This window comes from Coenobita brevimanus, chromosome 76, assembly GCF_032717465.1.
Source record: "Coenobita brevimanus isolate Jiangsu-jjx chromosome 76, ASM3271746v2, whole genome shotgun sequence".
Taxonomy (NCBI): Eukaryota; Metazoa; Arthropoda; class Malacostraca; order Decapoda; family Coenobitidae; genus Coenobita; species Coenobita brevimanus.
The window spans coordinates 7,614,184-7,640,762 of NC_137029.1; the positions used below are offsets into that span (position 1 = coordinate 7,614,184).

Here is a 26,579-nt window from a genome sequence, read left to right on the forward strand (position 1 = left end):
CTATGAAATGTTGACATACGTTTTCTTTATTACTTTGTGTTGGTGCGGCTCACGTACTCGGCTGGGGACAGAACGTAAGCCGCTTGCTCATTGGTTCAAGTTTTCCCTACCTCCCAAATATCCCTAGTTCAGGGATTTAACTCTGTCGTCAGTGTCACTTGTTCATTTCATATAGACCTCAACATAGTTTTAATAATTCCAGTATACTATAAGTCCTTATAATTGTTCTTTATTTAAGCTAAAACATACAAAAGCACCCCTTTTTAAAATATTATCTGTATTTAGGGAATATCCTGGCGACGCAGATGAAGGCTGACGTTCTGCCCACAGTCATTACCCTCCATCACCACACAAATATCAGCTATCGGGTCAACGATAGAAGATAACGAAGCTGTTCCATCATATCCTGTACAAAATGTCAGAAAAACGTGGTAAGTATTCACCTTCTTCGGGGTAGAAGTCCACCATGATATTAGAGTAACCTAGAACTTAATGGACTCGCGAGAATAGGGAGATTTATATAGCGTAGTTATTGAGGATTATCATTACGAAATTATCATCGAAGACGTTTTTATATAGGCAAGTTTGTTGTTTTTTTAAGCAATTCTGGTCATAAGAGACGATTTAGAGTTGCAGAATATGCAATTATTTAGAACATGAGAGCCGCTTAATTGACCTTTGGATTCTTTAACAAGGCTTTGGCCTAGGAGATTTAATTGAATACATTTGCTTTGTTATCACCGTTGGGTAGGTAACTGGTCATGGAAGAAGACAAAATTGTTTTTGACTTCATTTTGGTTTTACAGCTGGTAACTATTTCAAAGTGAGTGCTGTATGAAATGAATAAAGCAGCTATCACATTCACCCCAAGAATCCCGTTTCCCTAGGAAGAAGTAATTTTGTAGAGGTTTGTGTCTGAAATGCATAGTCCACTTAGGTAAAATTTGGCAGACTCAGGCCACAAGTTAGGAGTCCTGCTAGGGAGACCAGGGACAGTTTACGTCGAGAAGTTGTACGGTACCGGTATGCTTCTTTTTCTGTACCCTAATAAGTGATAAGAGAAGCATGAGCATATGGATTATTTTTTATTTATTTATTTTTTTTTAAGATTTAAAAACAGCATGTAGCTAGTCCTATCCTGGAGTACTTTCCTGATTTAGTTATTTATGTGGTACCATCTAAAATGCTTTGTGCTCCACTGAGTAAAGTTAAATATTGTATATTGTACATTTACTGATTTCTCCTTGCCCCCCCCCCCCTCCCATTTTGCTGCAACTTATGTAGTTCAGCTTACCTGGTTCAGATACATGGGAGGTTCAGAGACATACATTTCTTTTAGGCCTTCCATCTATCAGTCAATCTTGAATGTGGTTTCAACAAAGACATCTTTTAATGATATATCAATAAAGTTACAGGTTCACAATAAATTTCATCATGATTATAAAAAGGAAAAATTGCATAAATACTTATATTACTTATATGTCAGGCATTTGATGTTTTTGATGGGGAAACCCATACTGTACTTTATATCACAGGTTCAGAGGGTAATCATACATCTGAATATAAGAACACCTGAAGGTTATGTAGGACCACCTCTTAGAAGAGAAAGAAGAAAAAAAGAAAAAGCCACCTTTGAACTGATTCAGTGACTTTGTAATGATCTCCTGAAGTGCATTTTCAAGTATGAAGAGGATTAGCCTATTGCTAAACAAGGAAAATATGATTACTGTACTGTACCAAAGGAATAGTTTAGGTTAGGTTAGCATAAAATAGATTAGGTTAAGATAAATAAGTTTGGGTTTTGAAAATTTACATTGAGGATTTGTTGAATGTAGAGAGTGAGAGCAGTGCGAGTATAAGTGGTTGGGGAATGGCTGGGAGAAGAAGAGATGAGAGGAGGGAGGAAGAGATCAGTAGGGCGGAATTAGTGGAAGCGATGAAGAAGAATAAAGTTGGGAAAGGCCCCAGGAATTGATGGAGTGTGTGGTGAAATGCTTAGGTATGGGGGTGAGATTGTTGTGGAGTGGATATGGAAGTTGTGTAGATTGGCTTGGGAAGAGGGAAGGGTTCCAGAGGACTGGAAATCAGGTATAATTGTTCCTTTATACAAAGGAAAAGGGGAGAGAGAAGTATGTGGTAACCATAGGGGTATTTGCCTACTTAGTGTGACTGCTAAAATATATGGTAGAATACTTATAGATAGGGTTAGGCATATGACAGGAGCTAGTTGGAGAAGAACAAGGGGGATTTAGGAAGGGAAAAGGGTGTGTAGATCAGATATTTGTTCTAAGATGTTTAGTGGAGAAGTATCTAGAGAAGGGAAGGAAAGTGTATGCTGCCTTCATGGACTTGGAGAAAGCTTATGACAGAATAGATAGGCAAGGTATGTGGAAGGTATTAAGAATATATGGAGTGGAGGGGAAATTGTTGAGTGCTGTGAAGAGTATGTACGAGGGAGATAGGGCTGCGGTGCGAGTGGATGGTGAGCTGAGTGAGTTCTTTGATCTCAATGTGGGACTGAAACAGGGGTGTGTGATGTCTCCATGGCTGTTTAATATATACATGGATGGGGTTGTAAAGGAGGTGCAGGGTAGGGCAATGGATGTGGGGGTGGCTCTAATGAATGAGGGTGAGATTTGGAAGCTTCCGGTGTTGCTGTTTGCTGATGATACAGTACTGTTGAGTGAAGATGAATGGGAATTGCAAGGTTTGGTGAATGAATTTGGGACAGTGTGTAGGAGGAGGAATCTGAAAGTTAATGTAAACAAAAGTAAAGTTATGGTGTTTGAGAGGAATGAAGTCACAGAGTGTGCAGTGAGGTTGGATGGTGAGGATATGGAGAATGTGAGTGCATTCAGGTACTTGGGTAGTGTGATGAGTAGGGATGGAACTTTGGAGGATGAAGTGCGTGAAAGGGTACAGCAGGGAAGGAAGGTTGTTGGTACACTGAAAGCAGTGATGAGAAATAGGGAGATGAGTATGGAAGTTAAGAAGTCACTGCATGATAGTATTCTGATCCCTACCCTGATGTATGGAAGCGAGGCATGGACCTTGCAAGAGGGGAACAAGTCAAGAGTGAGAGCAGTGGAAATGAGTTACTTGAGAGGAGCATGTGGAGGGACAGGTTGACGAATGAAGAAGTGAAGGAACGCTGTGGGGTGGATGTGATTGAGAAGATTAGGAGAAATACACTGAGGTGGTTTGGAAATGTGAAGAGAATGGAGAATGAAAGACTGACTAAGAGGGTGTATGTAGGTGAGGTGGAGGGAGGGAGAGGGAGAGGTAGACCGAGGATGAGGTGGAGGGATGGAGTTGAGAGGTACATGAGGGAGGGGGGGGGTGAGTTGGGGGGAGGGTAGTCAAATGGTGGGTGACAGAGCGACTTGGAGGCGTTTTGTCTGCGGCCTCCCTTTGCGGGATTAGGGCGTCGGGCTATAGATAGATAGATAGATAGATAGATAGACATTAGATTTTGATAAGTAAGCACAGATAAAGGTAATTTCCTTAGAAAATGGTGTTCAAAAATGGCATCTGACTGGCAGTGCACCACAAAATGGTGTCCATCTGTAAAGAATCACTGCTTTTTAAAATATTTGTCACCACTTGAAAGAAATAAAAAACATTTAAACTTGAAAATGCAGTCAGAAAGAAACGGAATCTAAAGGTGAATGTAGGGTAAAGTGATGCTTTCCGAGAGAAGTGAAGTCAATGAATGTACAGTGAGATTGGATGGGGAGGAAATGGAGAATGTGAGAGTTTTTAAGTACTTGGGGAGTGTGATAAGTAAGGATGGAAGTTTAGAGAGTGAAGTGCTTGAAAGGGTGCAGCAGGGAAGAAAGGGTGCTTGTGCCTTGAAAGCAGTGATAAGAAACAGGGAAGTGAGCATGGAAGTGAAAAAGCTACTACGTGAGAGTATTGTGATACCAACTTTAACATATGGAAGTGAAGCTTTGACCTTGTTGGAGGGACAGAAGTGAAGTGTGAGAGCAGTGGAAATGAGTTATAGTATTTGAGAGGAGCCTGTGGATTCACATGGAGAGACAGACTGACAAATGAGGACATGAAGGAGTGTTGTGGTGTGGATGTGGATGTGATAGGAAGTGTTAGGAGAAACATATTAAGGTGGTTTGGCCATGTGGAGAGGATAGAGAGTGAGAGACTGACAAGGAAAGTGTAAAGCCACATTTTCGCGGGCCACTTTGGACCAGTTTAGACCGGTCTGGACTCATAAATGATCGCGAGAACGGGGTAATGTTGGTCCGATCCTGTCTGAGCCTGCTATTGGCTGCATGAGTGACTGGGCATGGCCTAGAAGATTGTAAACAAATGTCGGAGAATGGCGCTGATTACACAAATTTCATGCTTCCCCTCGATTTTTATCTCGGTCATTAATGCTTTAATAATCTTATTTCATGTGATCTGTAGTAATACAAAGCCTCTACTTCATGGTAAGATTTATTTGGTTTCCTTCTTGGATGATCACGGGCTCTGCTAGCATTAAAAATGTAATTTAAAACAAACGTTATTACCAAGTCCGCCATTGTTGACCGTCGATGTTTACACCCTGCCACGGACCCTCCTCGCCTCCTTCTTGGCTGTTGCTGACGCACATAACTCTGTGCGCAGACCAGTCTCGCCTAGGCTAGCTTGTGGGGCAGGACTGCTTTGGACCTGTCTGTACCAGTCTAATTGTCTCGCCAGAACAGCAATAAGACCGGTCCAAACCAGTTGATACCGGTCTAAAAGCCTCGCGAAAACGCGGCTTATGTGAGTGAGGTGGAAGGGGGGAGAGGGAGAGGGAGGGGGAGGCCAAGGATGAGATGGAGGGATGGAGTGGAGAGGTACAGTACATGAAAGAGGGAGTGTGTGAGCTGGGAGCAGGGCAGTGAAATGGTAGGGGACAGAGCGACATGGAGGCGATTTGTTTGTGGCCACCCTATTTCGGATTAAGGCATCTGGCAGTAGGTAGATAGATAGATGAATCCCATGAATAGTTAAGGTATGGTAAGGAAAAATAGAAGAAAATTGCATAATAAGTTGGTCATATGTCACTATAAGGATTACCAAACAAATAATAACTGCTGTAGGCCAGTTTGTTCATGCTAGATGGCTTCTACAAGGACAGGGACGGTGAAGAAAGCCACTCGCAAGCATGACCATGAGCATTATAAATGATCATGAGTCCAGGAAACGAGGCTAAACTTTACTTGGAGGACATGACACAGATCACAGAAGAAAAAGATCTGGAGTGCTGATTGTTGTTGACCTAAAATTTGATCCCCACATTGATAAAATTGTCCAAAGCAAATAGCATTTCTGGATTGCTAAAAAGTACTTTTAAGACTTGTACAGTACTGAGAGTTTCAGTTAAGACCTGTTTATGCCCACATTTGGAGTATGCAGTGCAGGTATGATCCCCTGAACTGTGGAGAAATCTAGATAAATTATAAAACACGATGACAAGCAATACATGAGCTCCCGTGTCCAAGAAATCTGGAGTGCGAAGAAAGATTAAGAAGATGAAATCTACCAGAACTTGAAGATGGAAGAAAGGTAGGGGATATGATTGAAGTACTTAAAATTGTAACAGGATTTGAAAACATTAGCTAACTTGAGAAATGTATAAAACCAGCAACACATATCTTAAAAGTCACTCTAAGCAACTAGTGTTCAAGAGGAGGTGGAATAAAAAACGAACACCTTTATGCAGAGAGATATAAGTGATTGGAACAGGTTACCAGAAAATATTGAGTGCTACTTCAATAAGTGTCTTAAAGGGTACGGTATATATGACAGATATTTACAGTATTAGATACAGAATTGGAGGCAGGGAATAGGATCTATGTAGACCATTCGTGAATCCTGTGGCTATTTTTTGTCAGTCTAACGTGGAAAAAGATGCATCTCTGTCAAACATTCGAGGCACAAGGCACATTGTAGTGTAATAAGGTCTGTCTCTTCCAGGGAATCTGCAGGTGGAATGATTCCTGCCCGAGACATGAAGGACTAGTGCAATATCATTGTAACGAGCAGTACTCTGTTTTAATTTTCGTGAAAGTTGGTACTGATACGTGGCCTATACAGTGTAGCCTGTGTTATCAAGGAGAGTTTGTTGGAAATTTGTGATAGACAGTTAGTTGTTTTCCTTTCTACCATAGGCTATATGGAATTTTAGGTTTTCCATTTTGCATTAAGTTGATTTCTTCAGATAGAGTGGGGGCGTGGTTCATCTGTGTTAATTTTGGAACATAGGTGTTTGAGTAAAGTTATAATTGCTCATGACTGGAATGTCACTCAGCCATATTGCAGAATTTCTGCCTATCAGAATTCTTTCATTCCCCGAACTGCATCTCTCTGGAACTTGCTTCCCCAGAGTCGTTTCCCTCCAAATTTCAACCGACAACTGTTCAAGTCTAACGAATTTGGCTCTCTCTTGTATTTGGTTTTTCTCTTGGAGGGAACTGTTATTGCGGGCTCATGGCCTTTGGTTCCTTCTTCCTCGCATAAAAAAAAAAAAAAAGTTATAGATATTTTATGAACGGAGGACACCAGTAATCTGGTGTATGGATTTTTTTTTTTTTTTTTTTTTTACTCATTTGTTTTTCCTTCCTCCATTCTGTTATTTATAAAAAAAAAAAAAAATACCTGTATTAATCAGAGTAAGAAGACAGTCTCACCAAGGATCTCCAGTGCACTGCAGTGAAAATAACAAAGTGAGCATTGATTGGCTGCGAACCTTTGTAGTAAATGGTAAGCAGTAATACCAGTTTGGTTGGGGGATTTAGGTCTAGTTTGCTTAGGAGAGCTAGTGTCTCTATCTGTCTATTGCCTGGGGGATTTAGGTCTAGTTTGCTTAGGAGAGCTAGTGTCTCTATCTGTCTATTGCCAGATGCCCTAATCCCAAAAGGGGTGGCCACAAACAAGTTGCCTTCATGTCACCCTGTCCCCTGCCATTTCACTGCCCTCCTCCCAGCTCACACCCCCCTCAGGTATACCTCTCCACTCCGTCCCTCCATCTCATCCTCGGCTTCCCCTTCCCTCTCCCCCCTTCCACTTCACTTTAATACATTCTTCTTGTTAGTCTGTTGCTCTCTATACTCCCCACATGGCCAAACCACCTCAGCGTATTTCTGCTAATGGTTTCTACCACAACCACACCACAATTCTCCTGCACCTCTTCATTTGTCAGTTTGTCCCTCCACATGCTTATCTCAAATAATCCATTTCCACTGCTCTCATTCTTGACTTGTTTCCTTCTAACAAGGCCCAAGCTTCACCTCCATACGTTAGAGTTGGTATCACAGTAGAGCAGTGTATATCATGCAGCGACTTTTTTTTTTTACTTCTATGCCCGCTTCCCTATTACTTATCACTGCTTTCAAAGAACCAGGAACCTTTCTTACTTGTTGTACCCTTTCAACCACTTCATTCTCCAAACTTTCATCCTTACTCATGACACTACCCAAGTACCTGTACTTAAATGCATCCACATTTTTCATTTCCTCGTCATCCAACCAAACTGTATGTTCAGTGACTATTATTTCTCTCGAATACCATAAATTTACTCCTCTCTACATTCACCATTACTTTCTATTTCTTACACACTCTCCCAGACTCATTCACTGAGCCTTGCATTCTTCTTCATCTTCACTCATCAGTGTAGTATCATCTGCAAACAGCAGTATAGGAAGTTTCCAAATGCTGCCCTCTCTTATTAGGGCTGTTCCAACATCAACTGCTCTACCTCATATTTCTTTTATAACTCCATCTGTATACAGATTGAACAACAGTGGAGACATGACACATCCCTGTTTCAGTCCAACATGCAGGTAGAAATATTCACTCAGTTCACTAGGCTATTCACACACACTGCAGCCTTAGCACCCTCATACATAGCTACTCTTCATAGCATGCAACAACTTCCTATATGGCTACTCCATATTTTCTTAATATTTTCCACATTCCATGTGTATCTATTCTGTCATATGCCTTCTCCATATCTGTGAAGACTGCATACAACTTCTTTCCCTTTCCAAGAAACTTTTCCACTAAAAACCTAATGATGAATGTAAGATCTGCACAGCCTTTTCCCTTCCTAAAACCTCCTTGTTCTTCTCCAGCTAATTCCTCTGTTATTTCCCTAGCTCTGTCAATAATTATCCTACCATAGGCTATACTTAGCCTGTTACACTAAGAAGACAAGTGTCTCAATGATTACCACACACTTCTTTTCCCCCATTTTCTTGGTACAGGGGAATAATTATCCCTGACTTCCAGTCCTCTGGGACTCTACCTTCTTCCGAGTCCAATTTGCACATCTTCCTTATCCATTCTACTACTGTCCCTCCCCCATGCTTCATCATTTCACCACACACCCCATCAATTCCTGGGGCTTTCCCCATTTTGACTTTATTCATTGTTCCACTACTTCCATCCTACTGATCTCTTCCTCCCTTCTCACCACCTTCCTTCTCCCAGCCATTCCCCAGCCACTTATACTCACGTTAGCTACTTTCATTCTCCTTGTTTAACAGTTCCTTGAAGTGTTCCCTCCATCTGCTCACTTTTTCTCCCCTCTTCACTATCAGTCTACCATTTTTATCTCACTCCCCTACTAGCTAACTTCTTTATCACCCTGTCTAACTCTCTTTATCTCCTTCCAGAACATTTTCTTACACTCCCTTCACTTTACACTTAGTTTTTTCCAAATTCCTCATCCACTCTCTTTATATTCTCTCATACTAATCTTTTCACCTCTCTCTTCTGTACGTGTAACTCTCTGTTTCGTTTCTCAGCATCCTCCTTGCCTATGCTTCCCATCCACTCACTACTGTATATGCTTTCTTCTTTTGCACCACAGCTTGCCCTACCTTTTCATTCCACCGTACTGTACCTTGCACCCCCTTTCGTCGTCTCTTCATCCAGCACACCACCTTACATGCTGCATAGATTTCTTCTGTGAATATCCTGCACACTCCTTCCACCTCCTCCATCTTCACCAAATGATACTCAATCACTCATCCACTTCTCTCTTACATTCTGCCTTTTTTCCATCCTCTTGCAACCTTTCTGCTCCCTTTGTATGGACTATTGTACTTCCTCCTGTCCTTCCCTCCTCCTATTCCTCCAGTGCACTTGAACCTTGACTTTCCATGGTGGAAGTCAGAAAGTCCACTTCCCCAGCCTCTGTATGCTCTTGAATCCATTACATACCTTCTCATTTTGTCATTCACACACATAATCAGTCGCTGTCTTCTGTTCATTCATTTCACCATCTACCCTTTTCATCACTTGCCACTTATATCTGTGGATCATTTTGTGCCTAAAGAGGGTATTGGCAACCATGAATCTCCTCCCCACACAAATATTCACCTAAGCACTGCCATTCTCATCCATGTCTGTATGCACACCCCAGTCACCGGCTAGCTTACTCCATCCATCTTCACATTCCCTACTTTCCCATTCATATCTCCAATCAAAAACACTCTCATTCCTCTCAAAGTTCTCCATGCATGCTTCCACGTTTGCCCAAAACCTTCTTTCACTCTGCTTGCATGATCTTGTGTTGGCGCATACACACACACTGTTGCCCGTGTTTGTATTTCTTCATTCAGTTTTACCCACACAATCATTGGACCAACTGATCCGTACTCTCTTACATTCTCCTTCCATCTCTTGCACACAATAATACCTGCACCCTCTTTTGTCCTGTCTTTCTCACCTACTCCCGTGCATATACCCCATCCATACTCCCACTCTCTCTCTCTCACCCTGCCACTTAGTTTCAGTTGATCCACATACAGTATGTTCGCTTTTGAACCCTCAAGCACCTGGACAATCCCTCTTACTTTCACCTCATCATTTGCACCCCTTACATTCCATGTTGCAGTCCATACCATGTCCTTTGTCCAGTCCTTGGCTGTCACCTGTTGGCCTGTCTTGATCGAAGGCTTCTCGTTGTATTTTTAATTGGTTGTTTTCCTGGGAGGGACATTAACCCTTCTCCATCCCACTATCTGACGTGTAGGGAACGTGTTAGTTGGCTATAAAGTTACCACCCAGCGTATTAAATGATTTTCCTGGTTTACAGGAAATCAGTTGGCTTGTCATTCAGTGTAGAATTACCCTGAACTAGAGTACCACTACACAGAGTGAGTGGATGATGGGTGCCCCCGCCAACCACAGAAAGGGTATCGTTAAGGCTTAAAATATCCTGTTGTAAATGTGTTTGTGTATGTCAGATAAGGCATCAGCCATAGCTCTGCCATGTTGCTACTACAGTTTTCCTTTATGACAATGATGTTGAACTCCATCCTTCCCAAGGGCCATGCTTCAGTTCTGTAAACGGTTGAGGGCGAAGCCTACCTATATTATATAATATGGCAAAGCTGCAGCCTAATGAAACGTTCGAATAAGTTCGGCACTCTTTCTAACCCTGGCATTGGCACTGGCTTCTGTGTCAGGTTATTGATAATATTTAGATAAAAGTTTTGTTTAGCAGTTAATTATTCAAATGGTTTTTGTCCATCATATTATCAATAAATGTTTCCTATCAGTGCTGTAATATTTGTTCACTTGATCATATGACATATATTATGAAATTTCCCATTTGTTATTTCTCATTGTTTCATAAGTCATTGTGGGCCACTCTTTTCCTCTTCAAGGGCCACATGTGGCACACAGGCCACGAGTTTGACACCTCTGCTTTATGACCCTAGTTACCGGTAGTTATGACTTTTTAATAACACACCTGGCAGAATTATAATAGAAGAAACCTCCTAAATTGGTGAAATATGAATGATGAACAGTTGGAACTCTTAAGAATTACCTATGTGGCAGAAAGTAAAAAATAATAAGGTACAGTAGTTATATTACCATACAGTATTTAGGTCAGTCATCTATCTGTCTATCTTTATGGTAAATTTCTGCTCATGTTAGTAGCTATACTAAACCATGTCACTACCACCACTTGGTGGTGGTCAGAATCAAGGTCCAAGTAAAATGGAGAAATAGAAGAAGGGAAGGATGGGAGGAAGGAGTATATGCAAGGAGAGTGGAAAGGTTACAAGAGGATGAGAAAGATGCAGAATATAAGAGAGAAGTGGAGGACGATTGGGTAAATATAAATTGGAGCAGACGGCGGATGTGGAAGGTGTGTGCAAGATATTCACAGAAGAAATATGTGCAGCTTGTGAGGTGGTGTGTGGGGTGAAGAGAAGACGAAAGGGGGTGCAAGGAACAGCATGGTGGAATGAAGAGGTGAGGCAGGCTGTGGCACAAAAGAAAAAAGCATATAGTGATTGGATGAGAAATAGGGGAGTGGAAGAAGTTAAGAGACGGAAGAGAGAGTTATGTGTAGAAAGGAAGAGAGAGTTATATGTAGAAAGGAAGAGAGAGGTGAAAAGATTAGTAAGATAGAGTAAGAAGAGGGTGGATGAAGAATTTGTAAGGAATTTGAGTGTCAAGTGGAGGGAATGTAAGAAAATGTTCTGGAAAGAGGTAAAGAGAGTCAGACAGGGTGGCAATCAAGTTAGTAGGGAAGTGAAAGATAAAAATGGTAGATTACTAGTTGAGAAGGGAGAAAAAGTGAGCAGATGGAAAGAACACTTTAATGAATTGTTGATCATAGAGAATGGAAGTAATACGAGTATAAGTGGCTGGGGAATGGCTGGGAGAAGGAGGGAGGTGAGAAGACAGGAAGAAATCAGTAGGATAGAAGTTGTGGAAGCAATGAAGAAAGTCAAATTGGGGAAAGCCCCAGGAATTGAAGGAGTGTGTGGTGAATTGCTGAAGCATGGGGGAGAGATAGTAGTAGAATGGGTGTGGAAGATGTGCAGATTGGCCTGGGAGGAAGGTAGAGTCCCGGAGGATTGGAAGTCAGGTATAATTATTCCTTTGTACAAAGGAGAAGGGGAAAAGGAAGTGTGTGGTAATCATAGGGGCATTTGTCTTCTTAATGTAATAGGAAAAGTGTATGGTAGGATACTTATTGACAGAGTTAAGGAAATAACAGAGGAATTAGTTGGAGAAGAACAGGGAGGATTTAGGAAGGGAAGTGGTTGTGTAGATCAGATATTTATTCTTAGATCTTTAGTGGAAAAGTTTTTAGAGAAGGGAAAAAAGTTGTATGCGGCCTTCATGGATTTGGAGAAGGCATTTGACAGGGTGGATAGACAGGGATTTTGGAAAGTATTAAGAATATATGGAGTAGATGGGAAGTTGTTGAATTCTGTGAAGAGTATGTATGAGAGTGCTAAGGCTGCAGTGCATGTGGATAGTGAACTGAGTGAGTTTTTCTTTTTGAAGGTTGGGTTGAAACAGGGATGTGTCATGTGTCTATGGTTGTTCAATCTGTATATGGATGGGGTTATTAAAGAGATACAAGGTAGGGCAGTGGATGTTGGAGTGGCCCTAATGAGAGAGGGCAGTGTTTGGAAACTCCCTGTACTGCTGTTTGCAGATGATACTGTGTTGTTAAGTGAAGACGAAGGGGAGCTGCAAGGCTTGGTGGATGAGTTTGGGAGAGTGTGTAAGAAACGGAATCTAAAGGTGAATGTAGGGAAGAGTAAAGTGATGGTCATTGAGAGAGGTGAAGTCAGTGAATGTACGGTGAGGTTGGATGGTGAGGAAATGGAAATTTGAGTACGTTTAAGTACTTGGGTAGTGTGATGAGTAAGGATGGAGGTTTGGAGGGTGAAGTGCTTGAAAGGGTACAGCAAGGAAGAAAGGTTGCTGGTTCCTTGAAAGCAATGATAAGAAACAGGGAAGTGAGCATGGACGTGAAAAAGTTATTACATAACAGTATTGTGATACCAACTCTGACGTATGGAAGTGAAGCTTGGACGTTTATTGATGAAGGGACACAAGTCAAGAGTGAGAGTAGTGGAAATGAGTTATTTGAGGGGAGCCTATGAAGTCACATGGAGAGACAGACTGACAATTGAGGATGTGAAGGAGTGTTGTGGTGTGGATACGATAGGAAGCGTCAGGAGAAACATATTGAGGTGGTTTGGCCATGTGGAGAGGATGGAGAGTGAGAGACTGATGAGGAGAGTGTATGTGAGTGAGGTGGAGGGGGAGAGAGGGAGGGGAAGGCCGAGGATGAGATGGAGGGATAGAGTGGAGAGGTATATGAGAGTGAGGGGTGTGAGTTGGGAGCAGGGCAGTGAAATGGCAGGGGACAGGGTGATGTGGAGGTGATTTTGTGGCCACCCCATATAAGGGATTAAGGCATCTGGCAATAGATAGATAGATAGATAGACTACTGAAGGGGTCAGTCAGTACCATAGGATTCACTGGGCCCAAACTTCTGGTTACATTGATCTAGTCAGCACTACCAAAGACTGCATGTTGAATCCTGGAGAAATTTCTCCTGTTTGGCATCTCACATGGGTCACCTGAAATGCACCAAAACTTCTACCACGTCATTACTCCACTATTTGTGACAGTTGTTTTATAATGAGTTTTATGCCGTTTCCCTATTTTTCTTAAGGGCTAAGGTGTTGCCCTGGGTAGAGGACTTTGATATGGAGCATGAAGCACTATATGACCAAATGTCCTTCCTGATGTCAACCAGTGACCCTTGGGTTGACTCAAACCTCTGACCCTTGGATCAGAACGAAGCGCTCTAACTCACTGAGCCGTGTTTCTCAATTACTATGTACTGTATTTATGTATGTCCTTTTTTTAGTACTGTATACCTGTATGTCTTTTTATTACAGTCATGTCGCCTAAGGCGCAGCTAATTGGTTCTGGATTGACCGTGCCATAGAAAACTATGCCATACAAATAACTAAACCTATGGGAAAAATGGAATTTGGGTCTGGATGTTCGCCCAAAGTACCCCTTTTCACCCCACTTTTCCCCATTTTTCCCCACGTTACACATGCGCACAATCAAGCAATCAGTCAGTGCATGTATTACACGTAGCAACAGGCACCAAAAACGGGAGGGTGATCAGCCTTATGTCTACTTGGGCAATGCCACTCACTGCAGATCGAGTGAAAAAAAGCTCAGCCAAGTAGACACAGATCAGCTGACCTACCAAAACATTAAATGAGGTGGAGGCTGCCTGGTCAAGCACTGATTGAAGAAGTTTATTTGATAAAGTTTGTATGCACAAGTGTCAACAAAACTCCCATTTAACACATTAATAATCATTCTTATATACGTGATGATGATGATGATGATGTGAGGCATTATACTTCATCGTAGCTCAGAGGTAGGTGCTTCGTCACTAACCCGTTCATAGCGGTTTTACGAACAAACCTATGAACAAGTCACAATACCCAAAGAATCTTTAATGTTTCATTACTTAACACAATGAATTTGGTGAAGTTTAACCTCCTCATAAGAGAGAAAAAAGCCCACAGTTGGAGCGCTTGTAGTATGGAGCTGAAGTGGTCTCCATCTTCTTTGTTTACAAACGGGAGTGCGCCACCAGGGGAATTTGCCTGTGCATTTCAAAACTTGTGCGCGCCCGTGCCATAGGTAGTTTATGCGTGTGGTTCGTTTTGTGGGGGGGGGGGATCTGGCACCTAGCCGTGTCATAGAAAACCGTGCCATAGAAGTCCACGCCATAGGCGACTTGACTGTAGATGTATCTCAGCTTTGCTTCATTGCTTTTACAGAATGTTAATACCATACATTTCTTTGCAATAAGTTTCTCAGCTCTGTGCAGTTTACAGAACACCTGTTATCAATCCCCGGCACACACCACCTTGAACTTCTAGCTTTGCAAGTGGTAGTGTGTAGTGCCTTGTGTCTTTCTGCATCCTTGTGTAGCTCAACGCTGTTGATTCTTTCACGTGCAACCCTGAACATGGTTGCATTTGCAGTGATTGTGAAACAACTGTATTAGTAAGTACAAAACAGAATATGCGTTGGTGAGCAGTGTGGACCATTACCGTGGTGTATGTATATATATATATATATATATATATATATATATATATATATATGTGTGTGTGTGTAAAGGATGCAAGAGTGTATAGAGGTTGGGGGAGTGGACTTTCTGACCACTACTTGGTGGTGGCCAGAATTAGAATGCAAGTAAGATGGAGGAATAGAAGAAGGGAAAGACAAGAGGAAGGAGTAGTTGCAAGGAGAGTGGAATGGTTACAAGAGGATGAGAAAAAGGCAGAGTATAAGAGAGAAGTGGAGGAACGATTGGGCAAATATGAATTGGAGCAGATGGGAGACGTGGAAGGTGTGTGTAAGATATTTACAGAAGAAATATGTGCAGCATGTGATGTGGTGTGTGGAAGGAAGAGAAGACGGAGGGGGGTGCAAGGAACAGCGTGGTGGACTGAAGAGGTGAGACAGGCTGTGGCACAAAAGAAGAAAGCATACAATGAATGGATGAGAAATAGGGGCATGGAAGAAGTTGAGAGGTGGAAGAGAGAGTTATATGTGGAAAGAAGGAGAGAGGTGAAAAGATTAGTAAGAGAGAGTAAGAAGAGAGTGGATGAGGAATTTGGAAGGAATTTGAGTGTAAAGTGGAGGGACTGTAAGAAAATGTTCTGGAGAGAAGTGAAAAGAGTAAGACATGGTGGAAGTGAAGTTAGCAGGGGAGTGAAAGCTAAAAATGGTAGATTACTAGTGGAGAAGGGAGAAAAAGTGAACAGATAGAGAGAACACTTTAAGGAATTGTTGAACGTAGAGGATGGAAGTAATGCGAGTATAAGTGGCTGGGGAATGGCTAGGAGAAGGAGGGAGGTGAGAAGACAGGAAGAAATCAGTAGGATAGAAGTTGTGGAAGCAATGAAGAAAGTTAAATCGGGGAAAGCCCCAGGAATTGATGGAGTGTGTGGTGAAATGCTGAAGCATGGGGGAGAGATAGTAGTAGAATGGATGTGGAAGATGTGCAGATTGGCCTGGGAGGAAGGTAGAGTCCCGGAGGATTGGAAGTCAGGTATAATTATTCCCTTGTACAAAGGAAAAGGGGAAAAAAAAGTGTGTGGTAATCATAGGGGCATTTGTCTTCTTAGTATAATAGGAAAAGTGTATGTTAGGATACTTATAGACAGAGTTAGAGAAAGAACAGAGAAATTAGTTGGAGAAGAACGGGGAGGCTTTAGGAAGGGAAGAGGTTGTGTAGATCAGATATTCATTCTTAGATCTTTAGTGGAAAAGTTTCTAGAGAAGGGAAAGAAGTTGTATGCGGCTTTCATGGATTTGGAGAAAGCATATGACAGGGTGGATAGACAAGGATTGTGGAAAGTGTTAAGAATATATGGAGTAGATGGGAAGTTGTTGAATGCTGTGAAGAGTATGTACGGTACGATGGTGCGAAGGCTGCAGTGCGTGTGGATGGTGAACTAATTGAATTTTTCTCTTTGAAAGTTGATTTGAAACAGGGATGTGTCATGTCTCCATGGTTGTTCAATCTTTACATGGATGGGGTAATAAAAGAGATACAAGGTAGGGTAGTGGATGTTGGAGTGGCCCTGGTGAGAGAGGATAGTGTTTGGAAACTCCCTGTACTGTTGTTTGCAGATGATACTGTGTTGTTGAGTGAAGACGAAGGGGAGCTGCAAGGCTTGGTGGATGAGTTTGAGAGTGTGTGTAAGAAACGGAATCTAAAGGTGAATGTAGGGAAGAGTAAAGTGATGGTCTTTGAGAGAGGTGAAGTTAGTGAATGTACAGCGAGGTTGGATGGTGAGGAATTGGAAAATGTGAGTACGTTTAAGTACTTGGGTAGTGTGATGAGTAAGGATGGAGGTTTGGAGGGTGAAGTGCATGAAAGGGTACAGCAGGGAAGAAAGGTTGCTGGTTCTTTGAAAGCAGTGATAAGAAACAGGGAAGTGAGCATGGAAGTGAAAAAGTTACTACATGACAGTATTGTGATACCAACTCTAACGTTTGGAAGTGAAGCTTGGACATTGTTGGAAGGACACAAGTCAAGAGTGAGAGCAGTGGAAATGAGTTATTTAAGAGGAGCCTGTGGAGTCACGTGGAGAGACAGGCTGACGAATGAGGATATAAAGGAGCGTTGTGGTGTGGATGTGGATGTGATAGGAAGCGTTATGAGGAACACACTGAGGTGGTTTGGCCATGTGGAGAGGATGGAGGGTGAAAGACTGATGAAGAGAGTGTATGTGAGTGAGGTGGAGGGGGGAAGAGGGAGGGGGAGGCCGAGGATGAGATGGAGGGATGGGGTGGAGAGGTATATGAGAGAGGGGGGTGTGAGTTGGGAGCAGGGCAGTGAAATGGTGGGGGACAGGGCGACTTGGAGGCGATTTGATTGTGTCCACCCCAAACGGGATTGAGGCGTCTAGCAATAGATATATATATATATATATACACACACTGTGTATCTATCTATCTATTGCCAGACACCATAATCCCGTAAAGGGTGGCCATTTGACAATGAGTTAGTTGTGTTACAGGGAGGGGCACCAACCCTCCACCAACCCACTTGTTGACATGTAGGGAGGACGTATGGTTTGGTTATATGGTTACCACCCGGCGTTGTAAATGGTTTCTTGGCTTACAGGAAACCATTTGGCTTGTCACTCATTGTAAAGCCACCTGTAAAGGAAAGAAAAGGAATAAGAAGTGACAGGAAAGATAGGAGAAATAGGAAGAGAGGAGGGCAGGCACAGAAAAAGAATGATAAAAGCTAAGGAAGTAGGTAGCACTACATCAAGTGAGTGGATGATGGTTGCCACCACCTACCACAAACACTGTATATACAGTATATATATATATATATATATATAAGTTCGTGATCATGTATGTGTGTTCCCTAACTATGATAAATGTATATAATCTGTGCTTTACAGTACTGTACTTGTGAGTGGATATTTTATTGAGAGGTTTGAAAGTGAAAAAAATCTCAGCATTTTTAATTATTTAGGAGCCCATGCTGCCATGTTACCCAGAGTTGGTGCGTGTTAACAGGATGTACTTTTTTAACATTTTCACTGTGCCTTATGCTTAGTAGTCTGTCTACAATGATTGATAGTGACAGTATATATTTTTAAGGTGATTGTGAACTTTATTTAAGCTGGTATAGGACTTGGGTTAGGTACAAATGTGCTTCTCTTTCCTTTACAGGTGGCTTTACATTAAGTAACAAGCTAAATGGTTTCCTTTAAGCCAAGAAACCATTTACAACACTGGGTGGTAACCATATAACCAAACCATACGTGCTCCCTATATGTCAACAAGTGGGTTGGTGGAGGGTTAGTGCCCCTTCCCGTAAAACAAATAACTCAAAGTCAAATGGCCACCCCTTACGGGATTATGGTGTCTGACAATAGATAGATAAATAGATAGTCTCCCAAAAGGGTGAGCTATGGGATGTTTTGGGAAAATATCCTCATTTAACCCACAGTAATACCTCCATGCATAATGGTAATTTTACTAATGATATGTTTTTGGGTAGTGCATCCCTATTTTTAATTGATATATACCTGCATATGATAATTCTAATAATTGCACTGTTGGTAAATTTATTCTCTTCATAAGAGGATCATGATATAAATTGTTTCAGACATGGAAGTTGAAAAACCAAACAGTAAAGGATGTCCTGTATAATGAGATTAGTAGCGTGGTGGCTGAACAGGGAGCTGTTGACAGAAGTGTTAATGAACAGTCCAGAGCTCTCAAGAACACTCTTCTGAGAGTTCTGATTCAGTATGTGGATAGACAAGGGACCCCCCCCCCCCAAGACATAAAGTAACTTGGTGGTGGGATGGGGAAGTAAAAGCTGCAGGTAAGGAAGAGGGGTGGTAACAAAGAGGAATACTTGGCTGCCAAGCATAGGGCTAGAAAAGAGGTTTACAGGGCAAAATCTGAGTCTCAGAAACCCTTACTGGATAACCTTAATAGTGTGGAAAGGAAAAATATGATATTTAAGGTGGCAAATCAGGTGAAGAGGGAAAACAGGGATGTCATAGGTGTGTGGTGTGTGAAGAATGATGAAGGAAGGATAGTGGTGATCAGTGGGGATATTAAAGACTTCTGGAGAGAGTATAGTAACTGGTTGTTGAATGAAGCGTGTGAATGGAACAGGGAAGATTTGGAGCCAACAGGTCTTGGCTTTTGATTGATGCTGCTACTGTGAGCAGGGCAACAGGCAGGATGCAGGTGGGGAAGGCAGCAGTTGTGTCTGGGTTGACTGCTGAAATGCTGAAGGCCTCAGGAGATATAGGAGTGGGGCTACTGACTTGATAAATACAGTTATATATGAGTGTGTTTTCCCAGATGATTGGCTGATGATTGTGCAAGGGGAAGGGTGATGCCCTGGAAAGAGGAAATTATAGAATCATAAAGCTTTTGGACCAGATAATGAAGGTAATGAGAGAGTCCTAGAAGGTATGATTAAAGAAGGAGTGAACATTGATGAGATGTAGTTTGGATTTATGCCAGGCAAAGGGACCATTGATATCATATACATTTTTTAACAGCTGCTGAAAAAATACATGGGAAAAAAAAAGGGATCTGTGCTTTGTTTTTGTTGACTTGGAGAAGGCCTTTTACAGAGTCCCTAGGGAGGTGGTGAAATGGGCAGTGAGAAAGCTTGGGACCGAGGAGTGGCTGGTTATGGTGGTTATGGCTATGTATTTGGGTGCATGCACTCAGGTAAGAGTGAATGGAAATTTGAGTGATGAGTTTTCTGTGCATGTTGGTGTGCATAAGGGGTCAGTCTTGAGCCCCTTGTTGTTCATTATGGTACTTGAAGCCCTCTCACATGACTTCAGAAATGGACTCCTGTGGGAGATGTTGTATGCTGATGATTTGATGATGATTGCAGCAGATGAAGGGGAGGCAGAGGAAAGATTTAGGAAATGAAGAGATGGTATGAGACACAAGAGTTTGAGAGTAAAGATAAAACAAAGGTGATGATATCTAGGGCTGGTGGTGGAACCGTCAGAGTAGAGGGGAAGTGGCCACGCGCGGTTTGCTACAAGGGCGCGGGAAGTAAATTCCATCTTGTGCAGTGTTTGTGATGAGTGGGTGCACAAGAGATGTACTGAGGTGGTATTAGAGGTAGACTGCAAGATAATTCTTATTTCATGTGTGCGTTGTGTTGGCGAGAGCATGTGGAGATTGTCAGGTTTGAAAGGATTGATCTTAGTGGTGAGTCTCGGGTGTGTGGAAGAGTTTGGTTACTTGGGAGACATGTTAAATGCTGGAGGTGGGGCTGGAGCTAGCTCTGTGGCTAGAGTGAGGAGTGGTTGGAAAAAGTTCTAGGAGCTATTGCCTCTCCTGACACTGAGAGGGCTCTCCCTCTGTGCCAGAGGATCTTTGTATGCGGCATGTGTTAGGAGTAATGCTGTTTGGTAGTGAGATCTAGGCAGTAAAGGAAGAGGATATTCACAGGCTAAGATGACAGTGATTAGGTGGATGTGCAGTGCATCCTTGAGTGTGAGGCCTGCTGGGGGTGGCTAGATTTATGATAGAGGAGTTAAGAGGTAGGATGGGACTTGAGTGTATTAGTGTTGTTATGAGAAGGGATAGATTGAGGTGGTTTGGGCATGTGGAGAGGATGGTGGATGACAATTGGGTGCTGAGGGCGAGAGGTGTTAACGTTGGGGGTAGGGTTGGAAGCAGTAGACCAAAGAAAACCTGGGATGAAGTCACTGAGTGTGACCTCAGGGATAAAGGACTGAATAGGGAGGCTGCTAGAGATTGAGCAGTATGGTGACCAAGGCTGATGTATGCAAGCATGTTGGAGCCTTTAAAAATGATAATAATGTTTTAGGGATTTGCCAGGAACTCTTGCTGCCATGATCTAGTAGTTTAGAGGGCAGGCTATCAGTCAAAGTGTTGAGTGTTCTACCCCATTTAAGGGCCATTTGTTGATGTCATGAAGGGCATCCGTTTGCAAAGTGCCATATACTCAAACACAAATCCTCTAAATAGGAGGAAGACCTTAGTCCCAGAAATGAGAGGTTGTATGACATAAATCCATTATCCTAATCAAAAGCTTGTAGTCATGTTGATGTCTTTGCTGTGGTACAGTAAGCCGTCATTGTAATGAACCTCCACTTATAAAATTTCATATGAGATGAACTCTGAGCCAACCAAACAGTCTTCTTGTATACGGATCATACCAGTACTGTACTGGACTAAATCCATACTGGACAAACAACAGGCCTTAGGGGAATAATGAATAATGTCAGACAAGCCTAGAAAAAGTCTCCCTAAAATTCAACTACATTTTGACACAAGATTTTACCAACCTTTAAGGTGAGTGATGATGGGTTTGGGGGGGAAGGGGGAGGGGTTTCCAAGGCTGTAGGAGGTCCTACTGACCCCCTGGAGGAGGGCCTGTAGGATCCTGAGGAGGCCTCTCTGCCTCAACCTCCTTCATAAATCTCTCATAGTCACTCACCGATACATCGTTGTCTTTGTCATCGGGGGAAGTGCAATACTGCAATTTGACTGGCACACATCACGAGTCATGAGGAAGGCGTACTGGACTGGTGTACTTTGGGAAACGTTTCTCGGTGTTGGTCATCTTCCTGCACACGTGCAGGTAATACAGTAAAACCTCTACAACTCGGCATAATACATGTGCAAGCCTTGCCGAGTTAGCCTATTTGCCGAGTTGTAGGGATGAACTTTAAGGTCCCCCCCCCCAGCACACACACACACACACAAAAAAAAAAAGGAAAAAATGGAAAAAAATGGAAAAAAAATAAACATTTTTACAATAAACAGTGAAAGCTGCCTTACCATGATTCCACGCAGTTGTAGTGTGTATTGCAGGCATGGAGGAGGACTTTTGGTAGTTTTTGGAGGTGTTAAGGGGGCTCAAGATCACTTTTGGGCACATCTTTATTGTACTGTACTTGACACTGTACACTATGTAAAGCACAATTAACACTATAAAGGCCATACTGTAATGTATTTATGACTTGTACTATACTGGGGAACTAAAGACTAAACACCTAAACATTACTGTACAGAACTTATTCGCTAAACACTGGGGTAGCACTGGGAGACGCCATGGTTAGCTTCTGCAGGTACAATCCACTTAAGAGTGTGTAACACTTAGTCACAAGCAGAGCAAGTGAGGAGAGAATGCAACACAGGCAATGGACGAAGGCAGACTGGCCCACATGTGGCACACAACAGGCTTTGTTTACATCCCCATGCACACGTGATGCTGGGTTACTCTTGCTGAATGTCGGTACAACTCGGCATCTTACCGAGTTGGGGGGATTTTTGCCGACTCACTTCCTCTCACGTGTGCATTTTTGGGAATTTTTGAATTTTGATTTTTTAAATGTATATTTTGGAGCCTTCCCGAGTTGTAGAAATTTCTGACTTGAAGGATGCCAAATTGTAGAGGTTTTACTGTAGTACTGGACGCAGCACATCAGTACCAGAGAAGAACTTCTCGGATTTGGCCCACTTTGCACGGCCAGTCCATACTAGCCCAATAAATCCGTACTGCAGTAATAAAATACAGTAGTTTTTTATTTTGCCGACCGTACTGGACGAAAGTAGTACTGGACAAATGCATACTGGACGTGAGGGTGCTGTATGTAAATTAAGATGACCAAGAGCCTTGACGTCAGATTGAATTTCATGCAATTCACTTAAGTTAGTTTGTTATATACAGTAGAGAGTTTACTGGAGCATTATTTTTGTTCCAGGACCACCTTCCAGCACTCCCTATGGTGCCAGTGCTCCACCAGCCTCCTTCCCACAGATGGTTGGTCAAGGGCCACCTCCATCATATGCTGAGAGTCTGAGTCACCCAGTAGTGGCTGCTCCCCCGGGGGTTCAAATGCCACAGTATGCACCGTATGTTGCAAATCCTGCTGCTGCTGCCTCAGCTGCGCAACTGCAGAATTATAAGGTATGGAAATGACTTTCTGTGAAACTGGCATGTGCATTAAATATGTTGTGTTGTATTCATTTTGTAAGTTAAATTATGAAATAATTATTAATGTTTTAGAAGCACAAGACTAATATATGGTTGTATATTGGTTATGCTGCTAATAGCTGATTTATAAACACAAGAGGGAATCCTTTTATATAATTCTAAAGCTGCTAAAACAGTCAAGAAATATAAAAACTAAAAGACTGTTAGCTGTGTGTAAGTAGCATACACTACATTACTTCGTAGCTAGAAAGTTTCTTTGTGGAGGTTGCATGATGTAGCTGTTTGTAAGATAATTTTATAACATTACAGTTGTTATAACATATCAGAAATCTGTTGAATCATGTCCAGTGCCTTATCGAAAGGAAAACGTGAGCAGTAGCTTAACATATCATTGGGTGAACAGCACAAGTGTTCTGTCTTGTTAGTTTTTGTATTTCTGTTGTTTGCATGGTTTACACATTGAAAATCATAGTGCTTAAAGTTTGCCTAAGTACTAACATATTGGTAGAATGTATGAAAAATTCCAAAAATATGTATGGTTTTGAACTATATCAGACTTTTTATGTAAGGAAAAGGTGCTGATGCGGGGCATCTGGTACTGGTGAGGGGTACCTTCATGTGGTGGCATTGACACAGTTGGATGGCTATGTTGCCTGGTTATGCAAATGTCCTGCAACTCCCTCCCTAATCCCTGAAATGGGGGTTGGTGGACTGCAGTGGGGGGGGGGGTAACTTCAGCCTTTGGTCTACTGGATTCATGTTCAGGTGGATATGGGGTTACAACTACCTTACTACAATTATGGGTTACAGCTACCATACTACCTTATAAGGAAAGTTCTCCGTATTTTAAAGGGATAGTTAAATCCTCATCTTAGTGGAAATGAGAACAGTGGTACAGGAGCTGACTTTATGGTGTGTTCGCTTGGTGCTGGTGGTGGTGGTGGTAGTAGAAATGGTACTGTGTGACACCAAGGGACATAATCAGTGTGGTGCTATGTGATAACATATCACACAGGTATTACTGTACCCTTATGTCTGTGCTAGGGGTTTGGCAAGAGATGTATGTGTTTTTATTGGAATTACTGTAATTATTTAATTGGAGCAGATGGATTTTGGAAGTTTGTAGAGAGCATAGCTGCAAAAAGTGTTTATTTAGAATGCTAAATTTATGTATGGTGTTGCAAGGATAGTGACTAGTAAGAGAGGTACAACATAATGACTTGAGGTTGAAAGAACAGTGAAAGGAATAAGGAAAAAGTGAATGGAGTAGATGCAGTTCTGATGAAAGAGGGAAACATTATACTGAGAGTAATAACCATACGAAGAAGGTAGTAAAGAGAAAAAATGGAAAAATACAGTATGATTTTGGATAGAAATTAAACTCCAGTACTCTGAGGATAGAAAATCATTTTGGAAAGGTGCTAAATGCAGGAGTGAGTTGGAAAAAGAAGTGAAAAATATGAGGGATGGGAGTGGAAGAATACTAACAAATGGAAGTGAGGTAAGGGTAAACGGAAACAGTATTTTGAAAGACTGAAGACTGGAAGTTAGGAGAACATAGCATTGGTAAATATGTTTGGTCTTGATGTTGCACAGAGGTGTGTAGTGCCAGAGAAAGTGACATTAACAGAATGCTTTGAAGCAGGTGTTTGTGATAAATTCAGAGATGATAAAATTTATTGTGGAAAGTAGAATGAAACATTTCTTTGGAAGTATTCTAGAAGGGTTGGATGAGATGAATTCAATATGAATTGTACTCATGGAGTGGAAGGGAATTCAATATGAATTGTACTCATGGAGTGGAAGGTTATGTTTCTGCCTATGTACAAATGTAAATAAATATGAGTGCATTAATTATAGCCTTTAATATGGTAGAGAATGCACAGTACAGTATAAGGAATAGATCAGATCGATGAGTGATAAGCAGGTGCTTATAGGGATGTGTGGTTCACAACTTTGTATTAAGACATAGTGGAGAAAGTGTGTTAGATGGAATATAAGGTATTTATGACATTTATGTTTCTGGAAAAGTTGTTTGACAATAGGGAAGGATTATGCAAGATTATATGTACTCTAAGTATATGCTGTATATATATTTTAGTGGTCGGTGGTGGTGTTAGTGGTAGGTGGGGGCGCTCACCATCCACTTACTCGATGTAGTGCTGTTCTCAGGTATCTGTCCTTTCCTCGCCTCCCTCCTTTCCTTCCTTTCTCTTCTGTCTTTCTTCATTCTTACCTTGTCCTTCTACAGACGGGTGACTTTACACTACCTCTTTTGTCTTTCTATCCTTCATTCTTTCTTGTTCATTCTGCCTGTGAGTGACTGTCTATCTATCTGTCTATCTGTCTGTCTGTCTATCTATCTGTCTATAGAAATATAGATATATAGGAAGATAGATAGATATACAGTACATGGTATGGATGGAGAACTGCTGAATGCCTTTTTTTTTTTTTTTTTTTTTTTTAATGGTAGTGAATCATATAAGGTTATGAGGATTTTGGAGTAAGTGGTTCAGTATTAGTGGTGAAATGAGGTAAGGGTGCATGATGTCCTCATAGCTACTCTGTATGTATACAGTGGAATCAAAGGCATCATTAGCATATACAGTAATCCCGCATATTTCGCGGTAGTTACGTTCTTGTAACCCCCGCGAAAAGTCAATTCCGCGAATACTCTATTAACAATTGAAAACTTGCACTTGTGTCCACCATGCTGCCCATCACACAGTCCATGTCCATACTGATTGCGAGACAATTCGCCGTCAGACAATTCCCCGTCAAAACATGGACGATTCCCCTTCAGAACAATTCGCACCCTGGACGATTCCCCGCCATTCTATAAATATACTAATCAATACTTTCATCAATATACTTATTATTAATTAATCAATACTTTAATAACTATATTTCAGGGGGATCCAGCAGTCTATGTTCAGTAGCGTAGGTTCTGGATATTATTTATTAGTTGCACCTTTAGTCAATAATTAACTTGTTTCTTCCTCGCTGTAGTCGCCTTTGAATTATATTCTAGCGTCACCCATAGCTATCTTCATTAATGAAGGCGAATTGTTTTGTGTTGTGACTGCGAATTGTCCCGAAACCTCCATACTCATCCCGAAATACCTTCTTACAAGATTGAAAGCACATACTCCATTATGAAGGAAAAACGTAAACACCGTACTGTAATACACAATTATCTACACATTTATTAACAAAACAGTACAAAATAAAAAGATGCATTAACTGGTGATAGCAAACACTCGCACGGTCGTTTCTTAGCTTGTCCAGTAACACAATTTTCTTTGCTAAGGTCATAACTTGATCGTTTTGTCACTTTGGAGTTCTTACTAATTGTATTATTAGCCTTTGGTGAGGCTGGCTTACGTCCTGGGGCCATGTGGAAAGCAAGTGGGAGGCAAGAGGCTCATATCATAGTGTGGTTACAACCACGACAGCCACTTAAGGCAGTCAGGCGTGGACTGAAGAATGCGAGGCAGAGAGCAGTGTTGCCATATCCAAACAACGAAATTATGCTAGGGCAATGAAAAAATTATGCTAGATTGAGCATATTTGTTCCAAGTAAAAAATGAATTATGCTAACTTGAAGCTAAATGATAAAATTCTATACATATTCGTGCAACATATTAATTATGTATTGTTTACTATGAAAATATTAAAATGAACCTACATTCAGTAAGAGGATAAATATCGGTATCTACCCATACTGCTT

The 26,579-nt window shown here is 41.7% G+C and overlaps 1 protein-coding gene across 3 annotated transcripts in view; it reads left to right on the forward strand.

Annotated features, from left to right (window-relative positions):
- The first annotated feature begins 345 nt into the window (after nucleotides 1–345).
- The window catches only part of LOC145408289 (uncharacterized), a 132,413-nt gene continuing 106,179 nt past the window's right edge, over nucleotides 346–26,579 (forward strand). For all 3 annotated transcript variants that reach the window (XM_080279062.1, XM_080279063.1, XM_080279064.1), the window contains exons 1-2: nucleotides 346–431; nucleotides 22,617–22,822. In XM_080279062.1, coding sequence (XP_080135188.1) covers nucleotides 416–431; nucleotides 22,617–22,822 — 222 coding nt within the window. In that variant the 5' untranslated portion in view covers nucleotides 346–415. The remainder of the gene's footprint in view (nucleotides 432–22,616; nucleotides 22,823–26,579) is intronic.